Source organism: Zonotrichia leucophrys, chromosome 10 (genome assembly GCF_028769735.1).
Source record: "Zonotrichia leucophrys gambelii isolate GWCS_2022_RI chromosome 10, RI_Zleu_2.0, whole genome shotgun sequence".
Lineage (NCBI taxonomy): Eukaryota > Metazoa > Chordata > Aves > Passeriformes > Passerellidae > Zonotrichia > Zonotrichia leucophrys.
This window is the reverse complement of record NC_088180.1, coordinates 17,510,846-17,529,800: the sequence shown is the minus strand read 5'-3', so window position 1 is coordinate 17,529,800 and position 18,955 is coordinate 17,510,846. Positions and strand designations below refer to the sequence as shown.

The 18,955-nt window shown below is 49.8% G+C and overlaps 2 protein-coding genes across 4 annotated transcripts in view; one reads left to right on the top strand and one right to left on the bottom strand.

Moving 5' to 3' along the window:
- Positions 1-4,907, top strand: part of CHSY1 (chondroitin sulfate synthase 1) — a 75,545-nt gene extending 70,638 nt beyond the window's left edge. The window contains exon 3 of the mRNA XM_064722384.1: positions 457-4,907. Within this exon, the coding sequence (XP_064578454.1) occupies positions 457-2,049 (1,593 nt within the window). The 3' untranslated portion in view covers positions 2,050-4,907. The remainder of the gene's footprint in view (positions 1-456) is intronic.
- Positions 4,908-9,085: 4,178 nt separating this feature from the next.
- Positions 9,086-18,955, bottom strand: part of LRRK1 (leucine rich repeat kinase 1) — a 72,336-nt gene continuing 62,466 nt past the window's right edge. For all 3 annotated transcript variants that reach the window (XM_064722224.1, XM_064722225.1, XM_064722226.1), the window contains 4 exons: positions 18,695-18,811; positions 12,974-13,809; positions 12,305-12,406; positions 9,086-10,470 (listed from right to left, as the gene is read on the bottom strand). In XM_064722224.1, the coding sequence (XP_064578294.1) occupies positions 10,293-10,470; positions 12,305-12,406; positions 12,974-13,809; positions 18,695-18,811 (1,233 nt within the window). In that variant the 3' untranslated portion in view covers positions 9,086-10,292. The remainder of the gene's footprint in view (positions 10,471-12,304; positions 12,407-12,973; positions 13,810-18,694; positions 18,812-18,955) is intronic.

The following is an 18,955-nucleotide window of genomic DNA, read 5'->3' as shown; positions in this document are numbered from 1 at the left end:
GATTTGCTTAGCATGTACATGGCATCCCTTTTTATTCTTCTTTATTATTTATATGAAAACAATGGGAAACAAATGAATAATGAGAGTTTTGCAGTGAACACTTCACGGTGTTATTTTCCTGGTGATGGTGTGTTGTTGTGAAGAAATGAGCTTACAATGGACTTAGTGCAGAATTGTTTGGCCGCCGGTGATTCCTCTAGAATGGGCTGCAGTAATCCCAAATCCATGATAGATGTTTCTTTCACCAGTTCACAATGAATAATCCTCTTAATTTCCTTGAATAGCAGCTGGTATTGCTACAACCTGTGCCTAAACCCAAGCAGAGCTTATTCAGAAAGCCTTCTGGCCCTGTGAGCGAGGGGGAGTTCTCTCCCAGCAGGGTAGCGTGGGCAAACTTTCACAGGGTCAGCTCTGCCAGGCTCTGACTTCTCCTCTCTTTCTCTCTCTCCCCCCTAGATGCAGCAGCTGTTCTACGAGAATTACGAGAAGAACAAGAAAGGCTACATCCGTGACCTGAGGAACAGCAAGATCCACCGAGCCATAACGCTGCACCCCAACAAGAACCCCCCGTACCAGTACCGGCTGCACAGCTACATGCTGAGCCGCAAGATCGCCGAGCTGCGGCACCGCACCGTGCAGCTGCACCGCGAGATCGTGCTCATGAGCAAGTACAGCAACACCGAGATCCACAAGGAGGACCTGCAGCTGGGCATGCCGCCCTCCTTCATGCGCTTCCAGCCCCGGCACCGCGAGGAGATCCTGGAGTGGGAGTTCCTGACGGGGAAGTACCTGTACTCGGGCGCCGACGGGCAGCCGCCCCGCCGGGGCATGGACTCGTCGCAGCGCGAGGCGTTGGATGACATCGTGATGCAGGTGATGGAAATGATCAACGCCAACGCCAAGACGCGGGGCAGGATCATTGACTTCAAGGAGATCCAGTACGGATACCGCAGGGTGAACCCCATGTACGGGGCAGAGTACGTGCTGGACCTGCTGCTGCTCTACAAGAAGCACAAGGGGAAGAAGATGACGGTCCCCGTGAGGAGGCACGCGTACCTGCAGCAGACCTTCAGCAAGATCCAGTTCATGGAGCACGAAGAGATGGACGCCAAAGAGCTGGCCAGCAAAATCAACCAGGATTCTGGCTCCTTGTCCTTCCTCTCCAACTCACTGAAGATGTTTGTCCCCTTCCAGCTCAGCAGGTCCAAAGCAGAAAGGAAGGAGCTCAAAGACAAGAAGATCAACATCCTGATCCCTCTGTCCGGGCGGTTCGACATGTTTGCGAGGTTCATGGGGAATTTTGAAAAGACGTGCCTCATTCCAAACCAGAATGTCAAGCTGGTGGTCCTGCTCTTCAACTCCAACTCCAACCCTGACAAGGCGAAGCAGATCGAGCTGATGAGAGATTACCGCTCCAAGTACCCCAAGGCTGACATGCAGGTTCTGCCGGTGTCGGGGGAGTTCTCGAGGGCGCTGGCTCTGGAAGTCGGATCTTCTCAGTTCCAGAACGAGTCTTTACTTTTCTTCTGTGATGTTGACTTAGTGTTTACCACAGAATTCCTCCAGCGGTGTAGAGCCAACACAGTTTTGGGTCAGCAAGTGTATTTTCCCATCATTTTTAGCCAGTATGATCCAAAGATTGTTTATAGTGGAAAGGTTCCTAGTGACAATCATTTTGCCTTCACTCAGAAAACAGGTTTCTGGAGGAACTATGGCTTTGGTATCACCTGTATTTACAAAGCTGACCTTCTTCGAGCGGGTGGCTTCGATGTCTCCATCCAAGGTTGGGGCCTTGAAGACGTAGATCTATTTAACAAAGTCATTCAAGCTGGCTTAAAAACTTTCAGAAGCCAAGAAATTGGAGTAGTCCATGTGCATCACCCTGTTTTTTGTGACCCTAATCTTGATCCAAAACAATATAAAATGTGCTTGGGGTCCAAAGCTTCAACGTATGGGTCCACACAACAGCTGGCTGAAATATGGTTTGAAAAAAACGACCCAAATTTTGGGAAAAGCAGCAATACTAATGGCTCAGTGAGGACAGCCTAATGTCCAGCTATGCTGGAAAAGACTTTTTTTTTAATTATCTAATTTATTTTTGGGAAAATGTTTTTTGATAATTCACTTTTAAAAGACCACACAGGATATATTTTAGAAATCATCGTTGTTTTCTTACAAAGCGCTCGTTTTGAGAAGAACAAGGCCCTTGGGTTTTTTTGTTGTTGTGTTTTTGGTTTTGAACAAAACTGTGATCAATATTTGCCTTCAAACAAAAAAAAAAAAAAAAGAAAAAAAGTTGTTTAAGAGTTATCTGATCAGCGGAAATCTGACTTGAATTAGAATTTCCTTATGAACAAAAGATTGTTTCCTGCCGTTTCCGTTGCCGTCTTCACGGCTGGGATTCTGTAAATGTGGACCTGAGCGTGCAAAGCCAAGTGACAAAACGCTGTGTCTAAATGTTTTTGGTGTGACTGCTACCGTGCAAAGATTCTGCTCCTTCGGTTCAGGATTAGCCATTAATTCTCAAATTGCGTTAGAAAATCCGAGTCGCTGTGGCGATGAGCAAGGGTGGTGAATCGCAGGAGGGGTTTTATGTTTTTCCCTAAGAGCTGATTATTTCAGTTTAAAAACGCACCTCCACTTGTGATGGGCAGGCGAGGGAAGGAAGTGAGCACAAGCCGTGATCCGGTCGGTCCTGGTGGGAATTGTTGTGTTTGGGGTGGTGGGCTCTGGGCTCTGTGCTCACAGAACAGAACAGAACAGAACAGGCTGGGCCGGGCGCCAGGGGATGCTGAGGAGCAGGGCAAGGGCTGGGGATGGGAAAGGACAAAGGACAGCACACAGTGAAAATCCAAAATCCCTGAGGAGAACCTGAGAGCTCCTCTGCCCGAGCGTCCCCGATCGCGTCCGTTTCCTTCGGTCACCTGGAGTTAATGGGAACAATTATTGCATTGGATTGCTAGTTTTGTTTTGGGATTTTTTTTTTTTCTGTATCTGCTAGACCGTTAATTTATTTAATATCCATTGTTTTAGGTTCTTGACCTTTCCTTGAATATCTGTTAGTCATTTTAATATTTTATATATATATATATGCGTGTGTAAATATATATATATATATATTAGGAATGTATTGCATCTTCTCACTGATAAGGTAGTGTACATCATACTTACAGTAAATGATCTCCAAAGATTACTTTCTAAAATATTTTTTCATGGTTTTTTTTTTTTTTCTCCCCCAAATTTCTTCAACATTTTTGGAATGACTTCAGTGAGTTTAGGAATTTTTTTGGTATTCTAAGAGGAACTGGGGATGAGGAGGCTGAATACAAGGAAAGTGTGATCCCTGTGAGTTAACATCTAGCAAGGTAAGAGAAAATACACGAAATAAAGTGCCTTAAAGCCAGCTAGGGAACCCTGTACACTGAGACTTAGTGACTGGACATTGTCATTGAAGCAGATGATCTCTTGGGACCTATGTACCTGTAAATATCCTGCTCAGCAGAAACAGAAAATAAAAACCAGCGAACAATATATTTTTCTATCGTATCCTCCAGCCCCATTTCATCCCATTGCCCTCAGTTCCACTTTGCCTGCTCTTTGGGAAGTGGAGGCAAGTGAAGGAATGGAGAAAACCCAAGGCTTTGGTGGTTGTTGCCACGTTTGAAGGGATCTTACAGTGCAATTGCTATTCCAGTAGAAGAAATAACCATTGTTTACACGTGTATGGAGTATGAACTGCAACTAGCATAGAGTCTGTGTCTTACAATGTTCATCATTTTCTGGTGACAGTCCCAAGGATGTAGGTGCATGGAAAATTTTTCTTTTCCTCTCTTTTTTTTTTCCTTTCTTTCTTTCTTTTTTTTTTTTTTTTAAGACTTGCTTCTAAGATGCAATAAAGATTTTTTTTATTTGCAATTGGAGCTGCTCACGTCGTCAGTCCGTGTCGTTCCACCCGGCAGAGGCAGAGTCACACACGTGGGAAGTGAGCCCAGGTAAAAGGATCTCTCTCTTCCAGAGGGTTTTGACCTCTGTGTTGTGGCCTGGGATGAGCCCAGGGTTTACACCTCGGTCCTGAGGGAAGGCAGAACAAACCCATTGATCAGGAGCTGGTGCTGATGAGCTGTGCCATTCCCTGGTTTTGACTTTTTCCTCATGAAAATGTTAAAAGTGCTTCTGCTGCCTGAAAATACCCCTGAGTGTACATTTCAAATGCATACAGTGACAAGGCTGCATGGTGCCCTAATGTTTTGTGTGTTCAAAACACAGCAAAAATAATTATTAAGTGGGTTGAACACTTATTTTTTAATAGCTCTAGGAGTTGTTTGGTGTTGGTGTGAGGACAAAATTAAGTCCCAAAGCAAGAATCTTAGGGATTGCAGAGGTGTTTCTTCACACAAGGGAAAGGGAAAAGGAAAAAACCCACCAAAACCAAACCAAACAAACAAAAAAACCCAACTTGTATTTGTGGTACAGAAAAGAGCTTAAAGAAAATGCACCCCAAAGAATGGCAGCAAAATGGAGGAAAAAAGCCCATACTTGTACTGTATTTATTAACATTTATGATTATGTAGGACTTTTTTTAGCCCATAACAGCTGGTAAAAGCAGAATGTAACTGGAAAAAGCCATTTTGAGAACAGCACCATGTGGTATTGGGGTTTTTTTCTCAGTTGCTGCAGTTCTAATTCTGCTACCAAATCTCTATTAAAAGTGAATTTTGTACCAAGCTTGCAGCAGCCCTTGAGGCCTCACATCGCAATTGATCACATATTTTATGGACTCACAGCTTAAGAGAAGTCCATTTGAAAGTGAAGTTTTAATTATAACCCTTTATGACAAAGTCTAAACACATAAACCCCATTTTATACTAAAGTAAGTGGCATTTGCTGCCCCCCTTGTGAGGAGCTGGACAGAAGTGGAAATCATCAGCTGGTAGGTGCTGACCCAGCCTTGACAAAAATCCCTTCTGGGGCTGGGACACTTCATCCTCAATTTACTCCGGTTGTTTGCTTCGGACAGAAGTTTCCCTCAGCCTGAGGAAGCAGGAAAATCATGGAGGGTTTTCCTCTGGGCGACAGAGGTGTGAGAAAATGAGATGGTGTCATCCTGAAAATGAAGGATGTGGTGCTCAGTCTATAGAGATGCTTCGGTTCTTTATTAAAACAATTTAAAATGTGAGACACTTCTTTCCCTCGTTATTGTGGTGCAGGTAACCTGGGCTGGATGCTGTGGCTTCCTCAGAGCACTAAAACTCCCACCCACACAGAGCTTTGCAGCCCCTGGGCACATGGTGTTAAACCCTTCACATTCTCTGCTCCCCCTGGCTGAGGAGCTGGATTTATTAACTCTGTTTTCTCAAAGCTTTTCCCTCCTGCTCAAGGATCAGTGATGGCAAAAAGAGATGGGGGAAAATGTGAGTCCAGAAAGGCAGTGGCTACTCGGGTGACTGTCATGCTGGATGTGGCTATTTGCATGTGACATTATTTATCTGTGACTTTGCAGAGTCACAGCCCATGGAAGGATTTCAGGTTTTGGTCCTGTGGGCACAGTGAGGGTTTATTACCCAGAAAACTCAATACCCAGCTCCAGCCCCGTGTGGCTCCCCCGGACCTGGCTGGATGGTTCCTTTCAGCACAATCAGCACAAAGTCCTGCTGACCCAAATCTGCTTACTCTGAGTTTTTGTGGAAGCCTCTAACTTTACATTGCAAATTATTATCCTGAGCTGTTTCGCATGAATACTTGCTAAAAATACTCGGCTTGCACAGCCAGCCACAGCCGGGAGCTTTTGGAAGGAAAATCTTGCAGAGGCATTAAAAATGGGGAGAAGGTCCAGGCCCCGCTGGGCTCCTGCTCTGCCCTGGCCCTGCTGATCCCTGGGCTGGTGGGACACTGCCCTGTGTCAGTGAATGGTTTTGTACCCAGTGGACTCTGCCAGGGTGAGTTTTTGTGCTGACCAGAGCAAATTCAAGGGTTTGATCCCACTTGGAGCTCAAAAACCACCTCCTTCCAGGCTTGGACAGTCCTGGAGACAACCTGGGCTCCCCAGCCAAGGCACTGCATCCCATGAGGAATCCTTTCCAGCTATTTTCCTGGATTTTACCTGGCTGCTGCTGCCAGAACCGCTTTTGCTCCTCACATTCAAACTGCTGCCGGCACTCCCAGGTGTGAGGAACGTGTCCATGTCCTTTCCAAGCTCCAGAACCATCTCCCAGGTCTCCTCCAGCCCAGGAATCCCTACCACCTTCTAAATCACTTTTATGAGTGGGGTGACAAAAATTGATTTAACATTAAAAAAAAATAACAGCCCAAATACTGGGCTGGCTGAATTACTTTCACACTTTAAATTCAATAAAAACCTCAACTTTAATTGACCTGAATTGGCTCCAACATTTCCAGCAGGCTGGGCTGGAGTCTCTTGGAAATGGGGTCCCCCCTGTTTGGTTGGGGGTGTCAAGAGGACTTTGCCATGGTCCTGCTCCACCTTTTAGAAAAAGAAGACAAAAGAGTACCACCACCTTTGTGTTTTACTGACTTTTCACCTAGAGGGCTCCCAAAAGGGGCAGAGTTTAAAGTGGTTGTGTGATAAAACAAGCTTCCAGTGCAAACAGGCTGGGATGTGGGGCAGATAAAGGCTGTTTGCTGTGCCAGGATGGCTCTGAGTGCTGGGGTGGGACCAGAACAGCCCTGGGAAACCTGAACTGCTGTGGATGTTCCACTCGTGGGCTGGGGTGTGCTCTGTCCCTGTGCCAGCATCGCTGGGCAGGTGAGCTCAGCCCAATCCCCGGCACCATTCTTACCCCAAACCCCATTCCTGATCCCACCCTTCTCCTCATTTTCATCCCCAGCTCCATCCCTGGCCCCATCCTCACCCTAATCTTCATCACAATCTCCACCCTCATCCCCAGCTCCATCCTCACCCTGCTCCAGCTGGGTTAAGCCCCTGAAGCCAAACCCAGCTCCCATCCCAGGGGTAAGCTGAGGACAGGCCTGAGATAAGCAGGATATTTCCTGTCCTTTTAAAGCTTTTAAAGAAAACTCATTTCCTCTGTCCTTTCGGTAGCAGAATACAAAGCAGCCAGTGCTGCCCCTTCCCCAGCTCCCTTAGAAATCACCTTTTTCCTTCTGCTGAAGCTGAGAGCCCTTGGTGCTGTGTGGGATGGGGAGCATCCAGCTGCTGTGTCAATGTTCACCTGCCTTCCCTGTCCTGGGGGCACAGGAGGTGAAGTTTTGCATTAATATATTAAATTACAACAATTCCTGCCCACTGTCCAGGGCACTATGTGCCACAGTCAGCCCTTCTTTGCTCTCCTAGCAGAATGAGCTGTAATATTCCCATTTTCCTGCACATGGAGGGGTAGGTTGGGTTTGGACAGCCCCAGGCTGGTGGGGTCTGTGCACCCAAAATGTCCTGAGTGGGCATCAGGATATGGGATGCAACCTGTAGTTTGCCCCTACATCATGCCTCCCCCCAAAAACACTCAGGCCATGCCCCAAACTGGGATATTGGGCACAGCTGTTCTTCATCCCAGGGCCTGACTCTGCACTGATGCCAGCAAAGAACCAGCCCAAACCAGGAACAGGAATCAGTATCCAGTTGGGAATTGAATCCAATCCTTTCAAAGCAGGTAAAGCACCATGGAGCACTCCAGGGAAAAGCCCAAGGATGTGCATGGCTCTGCTCTCAGGAATGAGGGAGGGAAGCTGGGGGGGCTTTTGGGCTCAGTTAATCCCAGGCAGGTCCTGTTCATCTCATTTTGCTTCCTTAATGAGTAAATAACACCCCTGGCACCCCCTGCCCTCCCACTGCTGGCGCTGGGGTTAATCCACTCCCAGAGCATCCGCTTCCCCCCAGCACCAAGCCCAAAGCTGTCCTCTTGCTGTTCTCTTGCCTTTCCTCAGTCAGCTGAAGGAATAACCCCCTGCCAGGGCCCTGCTTGGGCTTATTTTTATCAGCTGAAATAAAATAGTGAGGACTGAGATAGGTGCAGCTCCCCCAGACCCACACCTGGGGCTCCTCCTGCCCCTTGTTCCCGGGCTCTGGAGCTTTTCCTGCCTTTGGCTGTGACCCCACCCCTTGCCCCTGATGCCCCTCACCTGTACCTGCCATCAGGAGAACAGGAGCACTGAAATCTCAAACTGTTTGAACTGGTGGCAGTTGATTTAGTTTTGTTTTTAATGTCTGTTTATTTCTGCCCCCGGGGAATCATTCCTGCAGCACGGGCAGTGCTCACTTCATGGAGCCTTGTGCTAATGAGGTTTCAGGGCTGCTGAGGGGGGGATTTTGTTCTTATTCCAGGGTAGCAACACTCAGGCTCTGAACTGCTTTTGGGAACCAACCCCCTGCTCCTGGAGCTTCTGGGACACACACCCACCGCTCACAGGTCCCATGAAACCCAGTGCCAGCCCCTTCTGCTCCCTCCCCAGCTGAGCACCCTGACCCACCTGGCAGAGCAGGGATCTCTCGTGCAGCAACAGCCCCAGGGCAGCGTCCAGCACAACAAAGGCCCTCCTGTGTCCAGGCCTTGGCCAGGGCTCACCAAAGGCTTGGGAGATGCTCCAGCTTCCCCCATGGGCTCTGGGCAGCCCAAGGTGGGCACAAGCCCATGCTGGCTTTGGGGGCAGCACACACCAAGATGTTCTGGTCAAGAGGGACCATAAGGAACTGCTGTGGTTGTTCCACTGGGTGTTTCCTCAAAGGAAACCTGCAAGGCTGAATGAAACACTCAGCCCCTTTACAGCTCCTGTTGATGCTTCAGGTATCATGGGAAGAGTTCCTGCAAGTCAAAGGAATCTGGCAGCTGGAAAAGGTGACCATGAGACCTCAGCCCAGCCCTGAGACAAAGGCAGTGACTGTGTCCTGGCAAGGGAGGGAAATTCTGGTGCTGCCATACCTGATCATGAGCTGCTGGAGAGGCACAGGGTGACAGTCCCAGACAAGGCCAGGAATGGAGACAGTCTGTACTCAGAGCCCTGACTCCAGCTGTGCCCATCACAACCAGCACTTGAATCACACTGCAACCCCAAACACCCAGTGCCACTTGGGTTTCCAATAAAAACCACCAATGCAGTGTCATCCTGGGGAGGAATCAGTTTATTTTCAGATACATTCTGTTTCTGAAGAAGGATATTTTAGCAGCCTGCAACAGAAATGTGAACCAGAGGGTTAACCTGCCCGTTCGGCCTTGGCCAGCCTTGCCGATGCTCACACGAGATTCTTGGGATAAAAAAAAAGAAAGGTCCAAAATTCAAACTGTACACCTTTATACAGGGTGCTTAGCTGGGGGCACTCTTTACACTGCTGTACATGCTTGGGATAATTAAGTGCAATTGGATTTAGAGCCAATACAGCATCCCAGGCCACTAATGAAGATAAAATACAAGCTGTGGTGGGCAGAAGCTGCACAGATACACAGGCAAACTGAGCTTATTGTGTTCCTGCTGCTCCAGAGTGCATTTCCCAAGAGAAACAGGAGTGGAGCAGAGACAGCTTATCAACCTTCCTGGTCAGGGGCTCCCTTCTCTTCCATCAGGAATATCTGTCATACCCAGTGGCTTTGTTTTCCATCAGCTCCATCGACAAGGCAGCAGTGCCATGAGCCAGCTCACTCACTCCTGGTGCAGTGCTCCTGGCACTCCTGGTGCAGCATTCCTTGTTTTGGGCTCCCTCACAGGAACTCTGCACCACTACAGCTTCTAGGAACCAGAAATGCAGTGGCCAGCCACAGCTTCTCACTGGCTCCTACACCAGGAGGTCTCTACACAGGGACTACAGCTGAAGTAGGACACACACCCTAACTAATGGAGTTGCAGGGAGGTGGGAAGCAGCCCCACAGTGCAGGGATTCCAGCAGATGCATTCCTCCTGGGAACAGGGTGGACCAGCCCTCGGTGCCCGCGCTGCCGGCCAGCAGGCAGCGGGACAGGGACGTGCTCAGACACCCAGGGCAGAGCCCACGGAGCTCCCCTGGCTGACACACACACACAACAACAGCAGCAGCAGCCAGGGCATGCTGAAGGTGAGGAAGGAATTCAAAATGGGGAAGAACAAACCGGAAATCGGGAGATGCAGCCACCTTTGCTCTCACCAGTACAGGGGAGTGTGTGACGGAGCAGGGAGCTGGCCCAGCTCCCAGCCCTGCTCACAGCGGCTTCTTCACTCCCCAAAAGCCCTGGTGGGGCTGTGGGAACCCCAGGGTGCTCACTAGCAGCAAACCAGGCACACACTCCCCCATGAGCCCTGGTGTGTCTCGAGTCCAGGACGCTCCCGCTGTGTCGGGTGCAGCGCCACGGGCACTACCTTCTCTTGCGCATGCAGGTCTCCAGCCTGCCCAGCTCCTCGTAGGCCTGGTAGAAAATGTCAAAGTCTCTGGCACTCCAGCCCCTCCAGACAGCCAGGCACCTCTCCATGTGCTCGTTCTCAAAGCAGCACACCACCGTGTCCCTCGCCACCAGAGCCGCGTCCACCAGCGTCCTGGGGAGGAGCAGAGAGCAGGGAAGGGAGTTACAGGGAAGGGAGTTACAGGGAAAGGAATTGCAGGGAAGGGAATTGCAGGGAAAGGAATTACAGGGAAAAGCATTGCAGGAAAGGGCATTACAGGGAAGGGCAGCTCTGCGAGTGCAGCACTGGCTCATGAGCTTCCCTTCCAGCTACACAAGCTTTTTATAAGCTGCAAATCCTTCAGCAAGGAGAATGCTACAAAGAGAGGGATCAGAAACTGTGTCACATCAAAACCAAGCAGCTCAGTGACATGGGAAAAGGTTTTTAAAGGGATTCAGGTGCCTAAATATGCAGGTGGGGGCTTAAGTCTGCCATGGCATTTGAAGTTGCTGCTAATCTCCTGATTTGCTAAATCCACAGACTTGTTCCTGCTGCCAGCTGGGCATTTTCAGAACAGCTCCATCATAACACAGCTGACAGGCTGCTGAGAGCTTCCAGAGCCTGGAGTAAAGCATGGAAGTGGGATGGAGCCTGCCTGTGTCAGCTCAGGGGCTGAGCCCCGAGCCCAGAGCAGCAGGCACAGCTGTGGCAGCACTCAGGGATCCGTGTGGTCTGTGTTGTGTGTCCTTCCCTTCATGGTCTCTGTTGAAGCTGGCCCTGCAGGTACCTCAGAGGGAGGTGGCTGGGCAGACAATGACACTTTTCCCTTGCAGGGTCCAAGGGACAGGAGTGCAGCCCTCACTGGGCTCCTTCCCCCACTCCCACAGCAGATGGGGAAGGTTGGTGCCAAAGTGTTTCCCCAGAAAGGTGCCCAGCTGGGAGCACTGGCCACAGGACTCTCCTTGGCAGCTGGTTGTTATTACAAACTGCCCCTACAAAGCCCCCTTCCTGCTCTGCTGTGCCATTTGAGCAGCCCCTTCCCTTTCCTCCCCTTCTGCTCTTTATCCTGCTGCTCAAACAGGGAGGGTCAGTGGCCATGGGGCCTGGTCCAGCCAGGCAGCAGGGCAGGACAGGTGTGAGATGTGGAATCACTTTGCCTGAACTCCACACTCAATCTCAGTTAAGCAAAACAAACCTAAGAGTATCTGTGACCAATAAAGAGAATTCTCTCCTCCCAGCTAACTGATAAAGACACTCAGTTCAGAGTAGAGGGAATGGCAGGAGCCTTTGATCTCCTGTTGTGTTTACCTGGCAGTAATAAATGATCATTTATAATCCTTAGCACTGCTTAACCTGCATTTGTTTGGACATAAATAGTACAATCCCAGACCGGTATTTAAGTGATCAGCAGGAACACCCCACCTCTCCAGCAGCTATTTATTTCCTTGACTCTCCTTCTCTGTATGAAACATTTTAAATTAACGTATATAACTGCTCTCCCCTGTGCTCCAGGAGCCGTCCCCAGCCTGTCACTGCCCACAGCACAAAGGTGCTCATTTAGAGCCAGAACATCAACCTGACCCACGTGAATGCAGCCACAGACAAGCGCCGTGCTCTGCATAAATACACCTCTTGTTCTGAGCACAGGGCTGAGGCTGCCAGGCTGCTCTGACCTTCTGCCAGGTGCCCTCAGAGCACAGGGAGCCAGCACCAGGCAGCATCAGGCCAACTCGATCACATTGTGCATGGCCCTGTCTGTGTCATTATGGGGTGCTCAATCTCTGTGGATTTTGGAGACCAGGCTGCAGTCACAGAGCCTTCTCCTCACTGCCCCGCTCTAAGAGCCTTGATGTGCAACCAGCAACTGTGTCCTCCCACTGGGAACTCCTCAGAAGCTGCTGGGAGCCAAGAGAAGTTCCCAAGAGCCCTGAGAGCCTGCAGAGCCCCCCATGCACCCCCAGCCCCCTGTGAGCCCAGGCAGCCTCACCCGTAGGGAGCCAGCTCAGCCGCCTTGAGCACCGCGATCACTCTGCCCCGCTGCGTGCCCGACTCCTTCTCCAGCCCGATCACAATGATGTCCCCTCCTCTCCTGCAAGAGAAACGAGGGAGATGTCACATCCTCAGCACTGGGGGTGCTGTCAGCTGAGAAAGATCCATGCTGGATATCCATCCTCTCTGCTCCATGCTCACCTGCAGCCACGGAGGGGGCACTGTGATGCCACGGGGGCATCCTGAATCCAGTGCAGTGAGAGATCCTGTGACAAGCAAACTCAGCTTCCCAGAGGTTCCCAGCAGCTCCACAGGAGGCAGCAGGACTTGCCAGGGCTGTGTCCAAGCAAGGAGGCTGCCTGCTGCTCTTTGTTTCCTCAGTAGTTGGGGAAACACAGCTTGGAGCCTGACCACCCCCTTCTCATTCTGCTGAAACCAACCCAGCAAGGCTTTCCATGTGGCCACTCTGCTCAACACTGCATAATTCCAAAAGGCAGAGAAAATCCATGTTCCATTTTACTGGGAACAGAACTTCTTAATGGTAACTTGACTTTCTGGCCAGGTGAATCATACTGGGAATGTAAAAGCTGCTGAATTAGCCTGAGTTAATCTCATGCTCAGCCAGGAGGGATTTTGACTAAGTTGCCTGGTTAAGTGACCCACTTACCTGGGGATCCAGATGAGGTCTTTTACGGGAAGAATCTTGACTGCTTGGAGATGCTCTGTGTTATCACCCACAGGTGAAGCATCGTGATCCAGGGGAGCCTTCAGCTCGTGGAATTTCTCAGATTCCTCAAAATCCGTGGAGAAGGGTGCACTGGAAGAGCTCAAGGGCGAGCTGGGCAGGCTGGAGGGGCAGCGGGTCACGGCGTTGGGAGGCGAGGAGGAGTAGGAAGACACAGAGCAGTAATCCGTGAGCGAGTCCTGGTGGTTCAGGATCTGGGTGCCCACGTCTGGGCTGTACATGATGCTCATGTCCCCCGGGGGGTTGCTCTCCATCACCCCGTGGCTGATGGGGGCCGTGGCCGGGATGGCAGCCGAGGGCTGCTGGATGGTGAACATGTCCCTGAGGGGGCTGCAGTCCCCGCAGAAGTAGCGAGCGCAGAGCTGGTAGCTGGTGGCGTGGTACATCACCAGGAAGTTGCTCTTGTCATCCAGACACCAGAGCACCTCCTCGCCGTGGCACTCGGAGTTGCAGGCGATGGATGTGATGACGGAGGGTGGGCTGAAGGGCTCCAGCCTCCTGCTGATCTCCATGGAGGCGCAGTCGATGACCAGGAGCCCGGGGCCGTTGCTGTACCACACCTCGGCCCCGCTGCTGGTGACCTCCATGGCCCTCACCGGGTACGGGTTCTGCCGCGGGTCGCTGTCGGGGATGTTGAACTTGGACCTGTTGGCTGTGTGGGAGCACAGGTAGGAGCAGTTGTCTCCTGGCAGGCCCTGGGACACTGAAAACACGGCTACCAGCCCATCTGACAAGCCAGCCAGCACCACATATGAGTTCTGCGAGAAAGAGAGAAAAATTTCATGGAATTATAGAATGGCTGGGTTGGAAGGAACCTAAAAGATCATCTCATTCCATCCCTCTGCCATGGGCAGGGACACCTTCCACTAGACCAGGTTGCTCCAAGCCCCATCCAACCTGGCCCTGAACACTTCCAGGGATAGGGAATCCACAACCTCTCTGTGCCAGGACCTCACCACCCTCACAGCAAAGAATTTTTTCCTGTTTCTTTGCTTCTTTATAATAGAAGAGTTTTCATTCCCAGAAGCTCTGCCTGCCTCTCACATTCTGCAAGAACATCAGTAACTTACCCCAGAACAGCGATAACACAACATAAAAAGGAGTCACTCCCTAGAAGCTGCTGCAGAGCCAGGCTCCTTTTACCCAGTATTACCTCTCTCTTTACTGGCAGGGGCGGACAGACGGACCTGGCAGCCTGCCCTGAAGGTTAACAAATTCAAGCTGGAGTGTGTTCAGAGACAGCCACCATGATCCCAGAATCCAGCTGTAGAAACCCGGCTCACTTCCAAAAAGGAGTAAAGCTATTGCTATCAATGTAGGTAGGAGAGGAATGGAAGAAATGCAGTAAAAACGGAAAGAGGGAGCCAATATTCTCACAAACAAGAGCATCCAGTGATTGCTCCTCATCCAGAGTCCGGCTCTGAGAGCTCTGCTCCTCCCAGGGATGTGCTCTGGCTCTGGGACCCCTGGCAGCTCACACATCCCAGCCCAGGGCACACAGAGGCAGCAAAGCACTGCCAAGTGCCACGAACAATTCTGCAGGTGGGTAAGAACCTGTCCCTAAATGCACAGATGTGCTGGACACAGCCCCAGCTCCGTGGCCATGCCTCCCTCGTGTCCCAGGGGCAGGAGCTGCTGAGAAGGCCACGGCTCAGCAACTCCTCCAGCTCATCCCAGCGGGGCAGAATGCTGTTAAACAGGCTGGGAAATTGATCTCTTGGGAACAAAACTTCCCCTGACCTTGGGCCTCTACCAGAAACTCCCCCATCTGTGAAGCAGATAAAACAATACTTACCTCAAAGGCCTTTCTCTTTCCTCCCTGTGGAGCAATAAATTCTAAATAAAGACCATTTTACCCAGGACTTCTTTGCTGCCTGGACTAAGCACAGCTAACCAAACAGAACCAGACAGAGCAGCACAGAGCTGACACAGCCTTGCCCCTGCTCAGCCTCTCCACAGTGGAAAGCCCTGTCTTTGGCATGCCCAGGATGCCAGTGAGGGGCTGAGGGCTCAGTCACCCTTAGCTGGGAATGCAAAAACTAAATACAGGCATCCCTGTGCCCTTCCAGGGATCTTGATTCTGCCAGCCTGGACAATAGTTCTCAGGCTGTAAATCCACAGAAAAATCAGTATACTGGCTTGCTCCAGCTATTGAGGGGCAGGTAGTGCAGGGTGAGTGTTATTTAAATGACAGCTCTGCTTGCAAGGCTCATGTTGAGTCCTGGACAAAGAGACACTCTCTGCTCACCAAGTATGAGTAAAACCACGAGAGCACTGAGCCCCTATGACTAATCCAGATCACAGCAGAATTTTACTGTAATGGGAAAAACTAGGAAAGCAAGTGGAAAGTTGTGAAATGGGGCTTGGACTAACTCAGTCCAGTCCCAATTCTCTAACCACTAATTAAAAGAAACCCCAACGACCTGCAGTGCTCAGTGCCATGTTCCTGCTGCCATGTGGATCTGGTGCAAAGGCTCCTGGAAGTGCCTTTGCCAAGGAGTTGCATCAGTAGGTTGGATCATGGCACAATGCTTTGCACAAGCTGGGTTTTGGGTTACTTTTTCTTTGGAAGGGAGTTCAATTACTTAAAACTGAATAAAACAAAGCAGAACAGCCCACATTTCTCTGGTAAAAAATGGTCCAAGTTTTTCAGTCTGAAGGACCCTGCACAAGAGGCATTTCTTACTAGAAATGGAAAATTTAAATTGAAATGGGAGCATCAGATATTAACTGTAATGAGGTATGTCAACCTGAACTGCTCCTAGCATGACACAGGACACTATAAAAATCTTCAGAGATTACAATTTTGTCACATTTGATTTGATAACACTGAATAATCCAAGTATAGTCTTCACAAAAAATTATTTTGAATTCCTTGATTAGTGTCAGCTACTACAGAACAGAATCCCTATTCCCTTTTGAGTTCCACAGGCCAAATTTCCCTGGCACTGAGCAGTCAGCACCATAACCAGGCAAAGGTGGGTCACTGGTGTTACCAGTAATACCAATGCCAATCCTGGCCTGTCTGGGATGGAATAATGGTGGAAGCAAATTTGGAGGTACCTTTTCCAGTGGGTATTTATTGCTTTCTGTCTTGGCTATCAGGACCTGTTTCTATCCAGCCATTGCTGTTATCTCTCAGAGAGGTAAGAAACAAGGAGCAAATGCTGAGAAATGCCCTTACCCTGCCACCCCTCACTTGACTGAGCTGAGGGAGTGACCAGTTCTGCAGGAGACCATGTCAAAAACCACCTCCCCACAGATGCCATAATTAATTCTTGCCAGATTTTACCCAGTGCTGGTGAGGCAAACCCTCCCTGATCGGGGTATTCCAGCAGCCACCAAAGGCAGGCAGGCAGGGCTGCAGCCTCCAGAAACCTTAAGTAACTTTCTCAGAATTCATTTTCAACATTTGGGCTCCTCAAGGAGCCAACACAAACACACAGCAACAGAAGTGCATTTGAAGGCCCCGAGCTGCCAGCAGCGGGGCCGCGCCGCAGCGATGAGCGGGGATGAGCCGGCCCCAGACGTCCTGTCCCCCTGCCAGCAGGCAGCAGCAACGGCAAAAAACCCTGCACCAGGGCCTGGGCACCTCCTCCTCGTCCTCCTGTCCCCACAGGCTCTGGCACTGCTGGCTGCAGCCTTTAAATGCAGCTTTTGTTTCCACGCGTTCCAGGTTTCTGCACGGGGCCAAGGATTTGCACCCATTCAGGTTTCTCTCTCCCTCCACATCTCTTCCCTCAACTTCTCCTCTACCAAGGCAGAATGTGTCTTGGTTTGCCCTTTTTAACCTGCTCATTTGCTAATTTGTTTGCTTTATTCTGCTGAAAATTGTATTGTTTACCAAAAAGAATCATCCTGGTGACAAAAAGCATGCAACAAAAAGCTTAAATTGTACAAGACTTTTCCTTGGCGGGTGAGTTCCAGATTCTGGGCCCCTCTTGCTTGCTTTCAAATTTCCATGATGCTTCCTTTGGATGAGAAACCAAGTTTTGGAAACTATTTCTTTTGGATCAGCCTTCCCAAGGCAGTCGTAAAGAATTCCCCTTCCCAGCAACATCCCTCGGCAATTCTCTGACTAAAAGTTACCTCACATCTCACCAGCTAAAGGGAAACGCAATTCTCTTCTCCACTGGACAGCAGTGACTGTGATTACTCTGGTACAGCTTGCTGGCCAGGCAGTGAGTGTGACAAGTGTAAGCTTTCCACATAGGTTTTTTGGAAGAACTGGCTGGTTTAGTTCTTGCCAGCCTGGTCTGCACATCCCCAGGCTGCTGCTCTGGCCATTTCACTGCCAAACTCATTCATAGAAAAGAGAGAGGAAAAAGTAACTCCAATAAACTAAGAAGGAGTGAGCTGAAGGGAGGTGGATTTCTGGAAGGTTGGGTAGGGCCGGGGGAGGAAGGGAGGTGTCTAGACTCAATATTGCTATTGTAGGGCCTGGCATTATTTATGACATTTTCTAGGCAAGCCACAAACTGGAAATAGAAACCAGGAGACATAAAGCCACTCGTAACCCCTGAGGAATGGCTTTGCAAGCTGTGTGACAGTGGAAAAGCTGAAAGCAAAAGGTTCCTTCGACTGTCCTGGATGGAACCTCAGCCAGCATGAAAAAGAAATTTGCCCTACACATCAGAAATGAAACTCCACGGCGGACAAACACTGCAGGTCCGGGAGCCAAGGAAAGCCAACAGATGCAGAGAAATCCAGCCCTGTGCCAACTTTACATCAATGCCCTACTTTAGCCCTACTTACACCATGTTTGGAAGTGCAGCAGCACACCTTACACAAACCATCTGCCTCAGACTCAGCAATCCCAGCAGAAGAGCCAGAAATGGACAATGGCTCAGGACAGGCCTGGTATAAACCAGCAGCTCTCAGACACATCTCAGTCTGCTGCCATTTGCAAAGAATACACAGCTACCAGTAATGTTGGAACATAATTACATGTTTTCACTTGAGGTGGGTCTAAGCAAACGGAGGTAATTTAGCAGGAAAACAGTTTTTATACATCTCCCAAGGCTTGCCCACAATGGGCACCCAGGTCAGATTCCTCCTGCCAGAACGGGATGGTGGCAACTCCAGGGCAAGGCAGATAACACAGAACTTGTTTTAATGCCCATAAGAGCATTACCCAAACCAGCTGTATTATCTAAGTGTTCTCCTTCAAAACCAAAACAGGAGTGTGGCTGAGCCCAGATAACATTTCAGGATGACTATGCACACAAATGACAGCACAGCCAAGAAAACAGTGGGTACAAGGGGCCTGATGTGCCCACGTCCTGCATTAGCACTTAACAAATCTCTATTCTAATTATTGTTTCATGTCTTCTCCACTTTGCTTGACCAGCCTAAACCTTGTGTTCCAGTGAAGTGGAAACGCAGCTGGAAAACTTCCTTGCTGAGGAATTTGATCTGTTTTGACTATTTTCCCAGCAGGCTTGGAAGTGCCAGCTTTGGTCCCCTGACTCAGGTTCTTGCCCACACTTCCAGAAAGACCTGGAAACCTTTTCCTTGCAGTGCCAAAATGTTCCTGGGCATTGTGAAGCCCTTCAGCACGAGTTGAGAGTGGCAGCTTGGCCCAGCAGCACAGTCCCTTTTTCCTTTTTACTACTGCCCCTTTTCCCCTGGGTTGTTCCTTACCCTTTTCAGAAGAGGCATCACCAGGAAGCAGCTCACAGTGGCAGGAGTGTCCAAACCCTTCAGTGGAGTCTTTAAGGGACACATGCCCTGCAATCCATACACAGAAATCTTCTGGTCCTGTGAAAGAGCACATAAAACTCTATAAATGCAAACCACCTCCTGCTTTTAATGTCTTGATACCTGAACAAGATCTCATTGGTTCCAAGATGGGGTTTTATTTGTATTTTTTGATATCCAGACAATAAATTTCTGTTTTTAATG